Below are 13244 nucleotides of genomic sequence, written 5' to 3' on the forward strand. Positions count from 1 at the left end.
TTCATTTAATCCTGTTCTGACAATATATTTTGACAGGTGGTTGCATCTGGATATTTATGCTATCAGAAGGGAGATTGTCAGTTTCTAGAGGTCTTAAACCCCTACCTCGCCAAGAATTCTTAGTTACATAGGAAGTGCTAGGCTAGGTATCAGAGGTGACTGCCTAGCTCTGCCTGGCCCCAAAGTGTTATTAGCCCAAGGCCAGTCAGTGCCTGCCTGGATTTCATTACCTCTAAAATGAGGAAATTGAACTAAACCTCACATTTCTTCTCCTAAATTCTATGAGTTTTTAGGGAGAAAATCCCCTCAACATTCCTGGGATATATATCTAATAGTCCCATGTATTGTGAGACACCCCTATTGACAATAAAGATGGATGGGGAAGGCTACAAGTAAGTATATCCTCCTGTTTTCTCTAATCTTTAAATAGCTTTGCCCAGCAGTGACACTACAGTGTTCAATGGTAGTGTTGGTGACTTTTCAGAACATTTAACATAACTTTTCAATTAGAATTTAACTCAAGCTAAAGCAACAACAGTTTTAAGTCCTTTGCATCTCTGAACATAATTTGTCCTAAATTTCCCTTTACTCATCACAGAAATAAAAACCACCTTCCCTTTGCAAATATAATATACAGACATAAAAAAAAAGAATGAGAGTCCATAGTCACTAGCATCTTTCAGTTGAACTTTTAAGGTTAATCAAAATAGGTAGAATTGTTGTTATTGTTGCTGCTGCTGCTGGTGGTGGTGGTGGTGACGGTGGTGGTGATGGTGGTGGTGGTTTCAGTGGGTTTTCACTGCAATCCCTACTTAACTAGCTCACTGAAAAATAATAATAATATGGAATCAGTATTACAGACATATGATTCTCTTCATTTTTGAAACAATAAAAGACCCCAGTTGCTGCCTTCTCATATGTTGAAATAAATGTTTGAAAAAGAAATTCTATGGACTGAACCTGTTAAGAACACATACTGCTTTGGCAGAGGGCCTGAGTTTGGTTCTCAGCACCCACTTTGGGGAGCTCATACCTGCCTGAAACTCTAGCCCCAGAGGAATTCAGTGATTTAATGCCCTCTTCTGGTCTTAAAGGGCTCCTGTACACACAGGCCCATACCTAAACACACGCACACACTAAAAAATAAGATCAATTTCCAAATTACAGATTTGGATGGCTGAATTTCTCATTGTTCTATCTTTATTTCTCTATAAATCTGGACTAAAGAACACAACTAGGATAATGTAGTTAAGGGATAGTTTTCATAGAAGTAATTTCTAAGTTGAACTGCTTATTGTTTCAGTGACATCAGCGTCTAGCTATGAGTCAAATTTTGATTATGGGAGAGCTAGCTAGTTCCTGCTGTTTGAAACTACTGTGTACATTTATTTGTCTTAGGTTGGTACTGATGTCTAGTCTACTGGTCAAATGAACATTAGCATGAGTATTAGCTAGGAAGGCTTTGTCCTAGCTTTTTTCCTCTGGCTACTGTCATGTTTTCCAGGTTCTCTTTGTAAGGAATTGTTGTCTGGTCAGGTTTCTTCATCGCTCATGCCACTGACTCTATTCTGGACCCTCCTCCAGTCAAATGTACCCGTGGTTCAACCTCCATTACCTCTAGAAATGCCACCACCCCCGCTGCCATCTCCAGAATGTCCTACCCCTCCCTCTCCCCTCCCCTCCCCTCCCCTCCCACTTCCCCTTCTCCTCCCCTCCCCCTCCCCCTCCCATCCTCTCCCCCTCCCTCTCCTCCTCCCATCCCCTCCCCCTCCCATCCCCCTCCTCCTTTAGAAGATGATGAGATTCAGGAGGTAGAAATGGAGGATGAGGGAAGCGAGGAGCCTCCTGCCCCCCAGGAACAGAGGAGGATGCTCCTTTGAAACCTTCAACACAGACCACAGTTGTGTACCCAGCGAGGTAATGGCGGCCTGTGCACCCAGGTGGTAACGGGATCTGGAGCACGATTGACATGCTTTACTTTAGAAAAACGTATTTTGTAGGCCCTGTAACTGCTGAATAGAACATTTGTGTTTCAGAATTCCGTTGATTCTACCTCCTCTAGTCCTCCGTCCACTAAAGCAGTGAAGAGAAAGGCTGCGGAAATAATTAGCACTGCAGTGGTTCAGCGATCAGCGACTATTGGTAGTTCTTCCGTTCTCTACAGCCAGGCAGCTGTAGCTCCAGGTGAGCAGCATAACGAAGGTGGCGTTTTCTTAATATCTCATTTGTTTCCAGCATTAGATGTTAAGTTGAAAAAGTTAGACGACTTTGATTGAAAATGTTATTTATAAGCTGGACGGTGGTGGTACACACCTTTAATCCCAACACTTGGGAGGCAGAGGCAGGCAGATCTCTGTGAGGTCTACAGAGCAAGTTCCTAGAAAAGGGGGAGAAGGAAGATATTTTAAATTTGTCAAAAGGAGAAGAAATAGTGTAAACTAGTATGAGCCTGATTCCTTCTCTCTGGGGCTGACCTCTTGCTTATCTGCTTTTCGTCTGTTTTTCGAGACAGAGTTTCTCCATGTATCCTTGGCTGTCCTGGAGTCGCTTTGTAGACCAGGCTGGCCTCGAACTGACAGCGATCCACTTGCCTCTGCCTCCCGAGTGCTGAGATTAAAAGCTTGCTTGGTTGCTTCCTACAGCTCTAGTCCTAAAATGAAAGGAAGTTTCAGCCCGATTGAACAAAGTAACTTATCTAAAACTTCAGAAGCTAGAAAATAGCCTGAGGGCTCCTAGCACTGTACTCATCAGTTTCCAGCCTGAGGCTATAAATGAATTTGAGTTTGAGATGAATGAATAAATCGTTGGTGGGTGCCTGACATTGCAGAGCTTGCAGCACACAGATGAGGGCGGGGCCTGCCCTCCTTCCGCTTCTAGCTCCTGGTTGCTAGGCTCCCAGGGCCCCCTCCCTCCCTCCCACCCACCCCCCACCCCCTGCACAGAAAGTTCCAGCAGGTGAGCTGAGTGACTGGGCCTAAGAAGGAGCCCAGGCTGGCAGTGGAGAAGCAGGGCATCCCAGGCGGGAAGTGGGTGAGCAGGGTCAGGAGGTTGAGGGTGTGGAGGCCAGAGGGTTGAGGAGGCCAGCGGGTTGAGGAAAGCTGGGTGTGGAGGGCTAGGGGGCGAGGAAGCTAGTGCTTGGATGGCAGGCTGCTGAGGAGCTTTGGGCTGGCCTCTGTGGAAAGAGTGGGAGTGGTCGGGTAGGGGGAGCTCCCGCAGCATCCACCAGGGCTGGGGACCAGCTAGGGGACAGAGGCAGCTAGGGAGCCCCATGTTGCCCCTACAGGCTCTGGTGGAAACTTCTGCTTCGCCTTCCCTTGGCCTTTCCAGTCAGCGGTCCACACCTCCAGGGCAGGGCACTCAGAACTGAACTTTTCCAGGGCCTTCACTACCGACCCCTGACCTTTTCAACTGCTCTGAGGCGACTCCGCGCGAGGCCCCAACCAGGTTCCTTTCCGTTTTCTGTGGCATCCTGGTGCAGGCTTCTCTTCTCAGCCTAAGCTAAGCATGGGGCCAGCGAGGGTCCTGGCACGTCTAGTGGACCAGGCATGGGGACACAGAGCGCGCCTCGACTCCTCAGGTGTGTGCTGGGAACTGCCCTCTGATCCTTTCGTGAGACACTGGGTTGGCAAGGGTTTCCCCAAAGCGAGCAGCTGTGGGGGTGAAAGGGCAAGGCCAGCAGATTTGGTGTTTTTTGTAGTGGTGTTGGTTGGTTGGTTGGTTGGGTTTCTTTTCACCTCATAGCTTCTGCGTAATCAGCTACCTTTTTGGACATTAGGCAGAGACTGCAGCCGGGTGCATTGCTACTGACTCGCCTACATCTTACTCTGTGCCAGTAACATGTTCCCGGCGTTGGAAAGAGAGCTAAAACAAAAGGTTGGTACGCTCCCTTTCCGTTAACTTCACAGAAACCCAGTCCCTAGGTCAAAAGGTTCGCTGCAGTGGCATGCTGGCCCAGCTGAGGTCTGTTTGGTAGTCCTCTTTTGGGGAGGAAGGAAGGGTAATATGACCTCTCTGTGTAGCCCAGGTTGGCCTAAACTTACTCTGTAGTCCAGGTTGGCCTAAATTTACTCCGTCGCCAGATTAGTCTTGAACTTGCTATACCCTCCCACCTCTGCTTCCCTGGTGGCTGGGATTACTAGCCCGCACCACCAGACCTGTTGCATTTACGATTCCCAAACCCAGAACAATTCGATGGATGTCACGTGTTTTGCGACTGTATCGTCGGCAGCATGATTGGCTCCTATTGTCAAAAACTCAGCGACAGCTGGGCGTGGTGGCGCATGCCTGTCATCCCAGCCTTCAACGAGGCAGAGGCAGGCAGATGTCTGTGAATGTGAGGGTAGCTTGGTCTGCAAATCGAGTCCAGGATAGCCAAGGCTACACAGAGAAACCCGGTCTCCAAAGACAGCAACAACAACAAAAACACCCCAGCGTCTTCATCTGAAGGAAGCGTTGTGCTTGAGAATGAATGCCTTTTCTTTCACAGACTCTTCCTGACCCCTATGAGGATTTTATGCGCCATCACCTCCAGCACTATGGATACTTTAAAGGTAACACTGTGTTCTTTCCCAGCACCAAGTTGAATTGTTGCGTTAACTGGGATAACTCTTTGGATAATACTCAAATCATTTTTCTGGATGATGAGCTAAAAGTGCTTGCCATTGACCTGCCTCACCTCTGTCAAAGGACAGACTCACAAGTACAAAATCTCTCCTAGGCGCTTTAGTTGATTGGCCTGTTCTACTGGTCCATCAATAACTACCATCTCTGAATTTCTGTATGACATTAAAATTTAGGCTGGAGAGATGGCTCAGAGGTTAGGAGGACTGGCTGCTCTTCGAGAGAGGTCTTGAGTTCAATTCCCAGAAACCACATGGTGGCTCACAAGCGTCCATAATGTGATCTGGGGCCCTCTCCTGGTGTGAAGGTGTGCATGCAGACAGAACACTTATATGTAATAAATAAATAAATAGATAAATAAATAAATAAAAATAAAGTAAATCTTTTTTAAATTTTTGCTTCTGTTTTAGATGTGTCTCACTATGTAGCCCAGGCTGGTAAGGAACCTACTATGTTGTCTTAGCATCTTGCATGACTGTGCCACTTTTAGAGTCTCGATACCTAGAGAATTCTTTCCCTTCACCTTGTTCTTCAAAAATGTCCTGCCTTTTGAGTCTCTCTCTCTCTCTCTCTCTCTCTCTCTCTCTCTCTCTCTCTCTCTCTCTCGTTTGTGACACTGACTGTGGAATGCGAGTGCTCTGCTAGGCTGCATCTCGAGTCCTCCTTATGTGAATTTAACATTAATTTGTGACATTAAAATATTAGGGGCTAGGGTGTAGCTCAGTGGTAGAACACTTGTCTAACATGCCACAGTTCAATCCCCAGCACCTTGAAAGCATTTGTTTTGTTTGTTTATTTATTTATTTACTTGTTGATTTTTTTTTAAAACAGCCTGTGTATACCAGGTCAATCTTGAATGTACCCTACTGACATTTGTTTGTTTAAAGCAGAGTTGTAGTTTATTAGAAACAAATTTTTGTTAAAAAAAAAAAAAAGGATCTTTTTTTTTTTTAACTTTTAGTTGTGTGTGCACAAGTATGTAAGTGCCCACAGAGGACAGAGGAGGGTGTGTGTCCCCTAGAGCTGGAGTTATACACAATGTCAGTTCTAGAAAGAGAACTCTGGTCTTCTAGAAAACAGTGCTTGAGCTTGTAGCAACTGAGCCATCCACTGCCCAATTTTTTAATTTGAAAAATATTGGGCTTACTAGGTGCAATGGTGCATGCCTGTATTCCCAGCAGTCAGCAGGCAGATTACTGCAAGTTTGAGGCCAGCCTGGTTTACAAAGCCAAAAACAAAACTATATATGGGCTCAAGGCAGGCAATAGTGGTGCATGCCTTTAATCCAGAACCCAGGAGGCAGACGCAGGCAGATCTCTATGAGTTCAAGGCCAGCCTGGTCTACAGAGCACGTTCTATGACATCCAGGGCTACACAGAGAGACCCTGTCTCAAAAGACAAAAATAAAAACAAAATTTTAAAAATATATATTTATTGAGGCTCAGTCGGTAGAGTGCCTGCCTATAATACCTGAAATTCCTGTTTTGAGCACCAGTATTTTATAAATGGCAGCTGTCAGTAATCCAGCACTTGAGAGGCAGATGTAGGAGGACCAAACTTCATGGTTATCCTGAGTTACGTAGTGAGTTGGAAGCCAGCCTGGTCTACATGAGGTCCTCTTTCAAAAAGTGGGGGTCAGGATGAGGAGATTGCTCAGGGATTAAAGTGTTTGGTACTCAAATGTGAGGACTGATGGTTGGATCCCCAGAAACCAACATAAATGCTGGCCAGGCTGATGGCCCACCTGCAGTGCCAGCACTGGAAGACAGAGATGGGCTTCCCAAAGCAAGCTAGCTAGCAAGGCTGGACAAATCACAAAGCTCTGCTTTTAGCTGTGAGCTCCTTTCTCCATGGGGTATATCTCAAGTTCTGGGCTAGCCGGAGTACTGAGGTGTTTTAAAACCCCAGCTCAGCCAGGTGTGGTGGCGCACACCTTTAATCCCACCACTCAGGAGGCAGAGGCAGGCGGATCACTATGAGTTCGAGGCCACCCTGGTCTACAAAGTGAGTCCAGAACAGCCAGGGCCGTTACACAGAGAAACCCTGTCTCAAAAAAGCCAAAATATAAAATAAAATAAAATAAAATAAATCCCCAGCTCACCAAACAAACAACAAAATCTATTGGACTTGGATTAAATATAGAGATTAAATGAAAGTTTATTAGAAATAAACTTTTGCCATGCATGGTGGTACATGCCTTGGGATTCCCAGCATGGTTTACATAGTGAGTTTCAGGATACCCATAGCCACGTCACAGAGATCCCTTGGAACTAGCGTTATGGAAAGTTGTGAGACAGCATGTAAATGAGGGAAATCAACTCGGGTTCTCAGAAAGAGAAGCAAACACACTTAAAAACTTCTGGGCCATCTCTCCGGCCTGCTTTGTAATCCTGCCTTGCACATCTTATGTGGGGGTATTCTATCACTGAAGTAGACTCACAACTCTTCCATGTAGCCCAACTGGCTTCAAACTTGCAATCCTGCTGCCTGGTCCACTTGCAATGACCACCTTAATACTGATTGTAATTCTAGTAACCTTGTTCCACACTGTTTTCTTTGTTTTTTTGTTTGTTTGTTTGTTTGTTTTGGTTTTGGTTTTGTTTTGGTTTTTGAGACAGGGTCTCTCTGTGTAGCCTTGGCTACATAGAGTCCTGGACTTGCTTTGTAGACCAGGCTAGCTTTGAACTCACAGGAGTCCACCTGCCTCTGCCTCCCAAGTGCTGGGGTTAAAAGTGTGAGCCACCACACCCGTCTTGTTCCACATTATTATTAACAATTTCTCCTTGGTTACTAATTTGTTGAAGAGAGAACCTCAGTTTTTCAGGTTCAGTACTGATCTGAGTGGTCAGGATTTTGATATTGACCTCAGCACCTAGAGATCGTGAGCTAACCTGCAAGCATCCTGAATTAAACCACTTATTCTTAGCTCCGAAGAACAATCCACCAAATTCCGCTACTACTCAGCATGTTTGGAGGAACAGCCCTCGGTACATGTTGAATGGCTCTTTTGGAGAAAGAGATGATTTCATCTTGGACACCTTGGAAAAAGAGACGTTGCTATGTGAGTAGTACTCAGTATGAGTGACCCCTACCACCTACCCCCACCCCCTTGAAATCTCCAGGAACCTCAAAGAACATGACCTAATGTGAGAGAAGCAAAGCAACCTGGCCGCAAACTCAGAGTGATCCACCTGCCTCTGCCGCCTGAGTGCTGGGATTAAAGGCGTGCAGTACTACCATTTGGCTTACTTCACTCTTTTTGAAAATACTCTTAGTGTTACTTCTCACTAATGTGCTATAATTACTTTAATTTCCTTTATGGTGGCTGTCTTAGTTATTTCTTCCTTTTTCCTTATTTGAGAGGGGGAAGGGAGAGAGAGAGAGAGAGAGAGAGAGAGAGAGAGAGAGAGAGAGAGAGAGAAGATTTTGCAAACAATCTTTTAAGGCAAATTCTACACACACACACACACACACACACACACACACACACACACACACTCAATGTTAGGGATCAAACTTAGGGGTAGGCAACAACTATATCTCCAACTTTTGATGTTTTGAGACAGAGTCCTGCTATATATCCCAGATTGGTTTAGAATTCCTGATAGTCCTGCTTCTATCTCTTGTGTACATTACAGGGGATATATATATATATATATACACACATATATACATATTTGGGGGAGGATAGCCACTCACTGTGTAGCACTATGTAGTCCTGGGTGGCCTAGAACTCACCAGGTAGACCAGGCCTTCTTCTACCTCCCAAATGCTGGGACATAAGGCATGCCACACTATACTCAACACAAAAATTTTTAAAAAGATTTCATTATGTTTAAGGTGTGTGTGTGTGTGTGTGTGTGTGTGTGTGTGTGTTGTGTAGGTATGTACACATGAGTGCCCCTGAGACCAGGGTTGGGGATACCCTTAGAGCTGGAGATACAGCAGGCTGTGAGTTCCCCTGCCCCTTGGTACTGGACACTGCATCCCAGTCCACTACAAGAGCAACACGCACTCTTAATCCGCGAGCCATCCCTCCAGCCTCTGCCTTTCTTTTGAATTAACTATGCTATCTTCTCAAATGTGTGTCACCTCCTCCATTAATTATTGGGTAAATATTTATATAAAAATTTATATATGGGATGAAAAGCAAAAAGATATGGGAGGCAGTGGGCAAAAATATATATATAAGCAAATGGTCCTTCTTTCTTCCTAGGGCCTACATGTGTATCTTCAACTGGGCATGCTAAGATAGATGCCGTAAGCAGAGGTACTGAGCTTCAGATAAGTATAGCATGGATCTGAAATTCAGCTTGTCAATCACCACACTATAGGGTTTGTTGTTGTTGTTGTTTTGTTTGTTGTTATTGGTTTTTGGTTTTGTTCAAGACAGAGTTTCTCTGTGTAGCCTTGGCTGTCCTGGACTTGACTTTACAACAACTCGAACTCACAGTGAACCGCCTGCCTCTGAGTCCTCAAACGTTGGGATTAACAAATATGTCATCGCACCTGGCTGTGTGTGTGTGTGTGTGTGTGTGTGTGTGTGTCTGTGTACGCACGCGCGCGCGCGTTTGCATGGTGTATGCTGACGTATGTATGTGTTTGTGGATGTGGATGTTCACATTTAGAGGTCAGTGCTGTGTATATTTATTTATCCCTCTCCACCTTATTTTTTGAGACTAAGTTTCTCTTACTGAACCTGGAACTCACTGATTCAGCTACACTGTCCGGCCAGCCAGCTTCAGAGATCCACCTGTCTCTGACCCACCCCAAACTGAGATAACAGACCTGCACCTTTATGCCTACTTTAAGAAATATTTATTTATTTATTTATTTATTTATTTGAGTATACTGCCTGCATGTACACCTGCAGGCCACAAGAGGGCACCAGGTCTCATTATAGATGGTTGTGAGCCACCATGTGGTTGCTGGGAATTGAACTCAGGACCTCTGGAATAGCAGTCAGTGCTTTTAACCACTGAACCATCTCTCCAGCCCTATGCCTACAACTTATATGGGTTCTGGACCTCTGAATTTATGACTTCATCCTTACACAGCAAACTGTTGAGGCATCTCTCTAGCAGATGAGAACGCTTTCATCATCTTTTTTCTTTTCTTTCTTCTCTATTTCTGTTTCTCGTGTGTGTGTGTGTGTGTGTGTGTAGGCTGGAGGACAACCCTGGGTACCATCCTCAGAAATGCTGTCCACAAGCATATGTTACTATGCCCAATATTTTTGCCTATGTTCTAGAGATTGGATTTAGATCTCTGTGCTTCTTTCACAACAGTTAATGATATTTTTGTGCTTTCCCCCAATAATGTTGACAGGAGAATTTAAAATCTTCACTGTGTAAGGTCTTAGACACCCCCCCCACTAACTTAAATTTTAAGTGTTTGTTTGTTTGTTTGTTTTAATGTTTATGGGTAATCCTATGTGGTTGCTGGGGATTGAACTCAGGACCTCTGGAAGAGCAGCCAGTACTCTTAACCACTGAGCCATCTCCCTAGCCCTTATTTTGGCTTTTTGAGTCAGGGTTTCTCTGTTTTGCTCTGACTGTCCTGGACTTGTTTTGTAGACCAGGCTGGCCTTGAACTCACAGAGTTATGCCCGCATCTACCTCTCCATGGAAAAATGCTTGATTATGCAGCTGGTAGTGCACACCTTTAATCCCAGTACTCAGGGAAGTAGAGGCAGATAGCTGTGAGTTTGAGGCCAGCCTGGTCTACAAAGCGAGTCCAGGATAGCCAAGGCTACACAGGAAAACCCTGTCTCGAAAAACCAAAAAAAGAAAGAAAGAAAGAAAGCTGGGTGGTGGTGACACACGCCTTTAATCCCAGCACTCTGCGGGTTCAAAGCCAACCTGCTCTACAAAGAGAGTCCAGGACAGCCAAGGCTATACAGGGAAACCCTGTCTCAAAACCAAACCAAACCAAACAAAACCAAACAAAACAAAACAAAAGAAAGCTGGGCAGTGGTGACACATACCTTTAATCCCAGCACTCTGGGTTCAAAGCCAGCCTGCTCTACAAAGAGAGTCCAGGACAGCCAACTAGATTATGCAGATATTGTTTGTTTCTGTTTGTTGTTTGTTTTTGGTGTTTGTTTGTTTGTTTGTTTGTTTTGAGACAGGATTTCTCTGTGTAGCACTGGCTATGTTGAACTCTCTTTGTAGACCAGGCTGGTCTCAAACTCAGAGATTCACCTGCCTTTGTCTCCCAAGTGCTGTTTTGTTTTTCTTTTCTTTCTTTTTTTGTTTTTTTGTTTGATTGTTTGTTTGTTTGTTTTTAATGATATGTTGCCAGAGCCAGGCATACTGTTGCCAGCTTCTTTATTTTTCTATAATTTATTTAATTTCATTTTATGTGCATTGATGTGAGGGTGTCAGATCCTTTGAAACTGGAATTATAGAGAGTTGTGAGCTGCCATGTGGGTGCTGGGAATTGAACTCGGCTCCTTCGGTAGAGCAGACAGTACTCTTAGCCACTGAGCCATCTTTCCAGCCCTGTTTTCGCTTTTCAAGACAAGATTTCTCTGTGTAGCGTTGGCTGTCCTGACTTGCTTTGTAGACCAGGCTGGCCTCGAACTCATAGAGATCTCCCTGCCTATGCCTCCTGAGTGCAGGGATTGCAGGTGTGTGCCACTTTGCCTGGCGATTATGTAGAATGTTGATCTAATAGTTTATCATTTTTATTGTTATTTTAAACAATCTACTTTCTTTAACCTTTTTATTGGTGTGGGGGAGGGTATTAGAACAGCAATGCACTGTGTACTCCTACCTTGCTTGGAACTCTCTGTATAGACCAGGTTGGCCTTAAATTCACAGAAATCTGCCTGCCTTTGCCTCCTGAGAGCTGAGACTAAAGCTGTATACACTACCACACTCAGATTGCTAATGTCTTAGCACACTGTTAAAAATGATTATCATAAAAGAGCGGTAAATCCGTCAAGGTGAAAAAGAAAGCTTCTCATATAATTCCTCTTCCTCTTCACAGATTCACCAACACTGAGCTCCCCACTTCTTAGGAGCAGGCAGCTTATTTATGATGAACCGGATGAAGCAAACCCACATCTTTCAGATCCCCAAGAGCTCTTCTCATTTTTCTCTAGCCGAGGGCCACTGCAGGCTCCAAGATGGCCAGTAGAGTGTGAGGTCATCAAAGAGAATGTCCACCACATTGGTAATGTGTGTTTAGTCCTGCTGTTTTATCTTACGTCGTTACAGGGCCGTAGGACTTAAAGTCATGTGTATGTGCACAAGGGCCTGTGAAAATGTGTTGTGTGCACATGGAAGCCCGAGATCACTCTCAGATATCATGCTCAGGAGTCATCAGTCTGCCTTGAGTTTTAAGACATGACAGCATCTCTCGATGAGGCCTACACCTCACACGTTAGGCAAGTCTGGCTGACCAGAAAGCCCCAGAGGTCCATCTCTCTCCACATCCCCGGCACTGGGGTTTACAGACTCACTCCCAGCTCTTTAATGTGTGTCCAGGGAATCAAAATCAAGTCTTCACGCTTGCACAGTGAACACTTTACGATGGAGCCAACTCTCTAGCCTCACAACTCAGTCTTTCATGGTGACACAGAAGGCAAGACAAGGTTCACACCTATTAACTCACCAAACAGAGACTAGAATGCTTCTGTTTCTAGGAATGGGAAGATAGCTTTTTTGAGGCCCAAATTTATAAATATGCTGTTTCCAGACTTTTGTTTACTAGTGTTCTGTCACCATGCTCTACTCTTACTGCGCCCATGGACTCTCTCTTGTGATAGAAATGGTCCTGTCTATGAGCTCTTGGTATACAGTCTTTTTGTGGGGGATAGCAGTGTTCAAGACAGGATTTCTGTGTCCCTGGCTGTCCTGGAACTAACTATGTACGTGAGGCTGGCCTTGAACTCACAGAGATCTGCTTGCCTCTGCCTCCTTAGTGCTGGGATTAAAGGGGTGTGCCACCACTGCAGACTGGTATACAATTTTTTAAAGATTTATTTATTTTGAGCCAGGTGTGGTGGCACATGTCTGTAATTCCAGCACTCAGGAGGCAGAGGAAGGCAGGTTGCTGTGAGTTCCAGGCCAGCCTGGTCTACAAAGCAAGTCCAGGACATCCAAGGCTAACACAGACAGACCCTGTCTCAAAAAATAAGACAAACAAACAAAAAAGATTTATTTGGCGCTCTCTCTCTCTCTGTCTCTGTCTCTGTCTCTCTTTCTGTCTGTCTCTGTCTCTGTTTCTGTCTCTGTCTCTCTCTCTCTCTCTCTCTCTCTCTCTCTCTCTCTCTCTCTCCCTCCCTCCCTCCCTCCCTCTCCCTCCCTCCCTCACCGTCCCTCCCTCCCTCCCTCCCTCTCCCTCCCTCCCTCACCGTCCCTCCCTCCCTCCCTCCCTCCGTCCCTCCCTCCCTCTGTACTTCCCTCTCCTCTCTCCTTCCCTCTCTCTCCTCTCTGTCTGGGGTACCCTCTTCCTTCCTTTCCTTCTCCCTCCCCCCCCATGCTCATCTAGTAAACTCTGTATAGCATAAAAAAAAAGAGGTTTATTTATTTTATGTATATGAGTACACTGTCTTCATGCACACCAGAAGAGAGCATCAGATCCTATTACAGATGGTTGTGAGCCACCATGTGATT

The 13244-nt window shown here is 45.2% G+C and overlaps 1 protein-coding gene across 1 annotated transcript in view; it reads left to right on the forward strand.

The window, feature by feature from the left end:
- Window positions 1-2948: 2948 nt before the first annotated feature.
- Window positions 2949-13244, forward strand: part of LOC311595187 (cytosolic carboxypeptidase 2-like) — a 39018-nt gene continuing 28722 nt past the window's right edge. The window contains 7 exon segments of the mRNA XM_084777616.1: window positions 2949-3030; window positions 3378-3577; window positions 3776-3873; window positions 4487-4550; window positions 7547-7681; window positions 8837-8890; window positions 11614-11799. Coding sequence (XP_084633742.1) covers window positions 3838-3873; window positions 4487-4550; window positions 7547-7681; window positions 8837-8890; window positions 11614-11799 — 475 coding nt within the window. The 5' untranslated portion in view covers window positions 2949-3030; window positions 3378-3577; window positions 3776-3837.

This window comes from Acomys minous (genome assembly GCF_964271855.1).
Source record: "Acomys minous genome assembly, chromosome: 3".
Lineage (NCBI taxonomy): Eukaryota > Metazoa > Chordata > Mammalia > Rodentia > Muridae > Acomys > Acomys minous.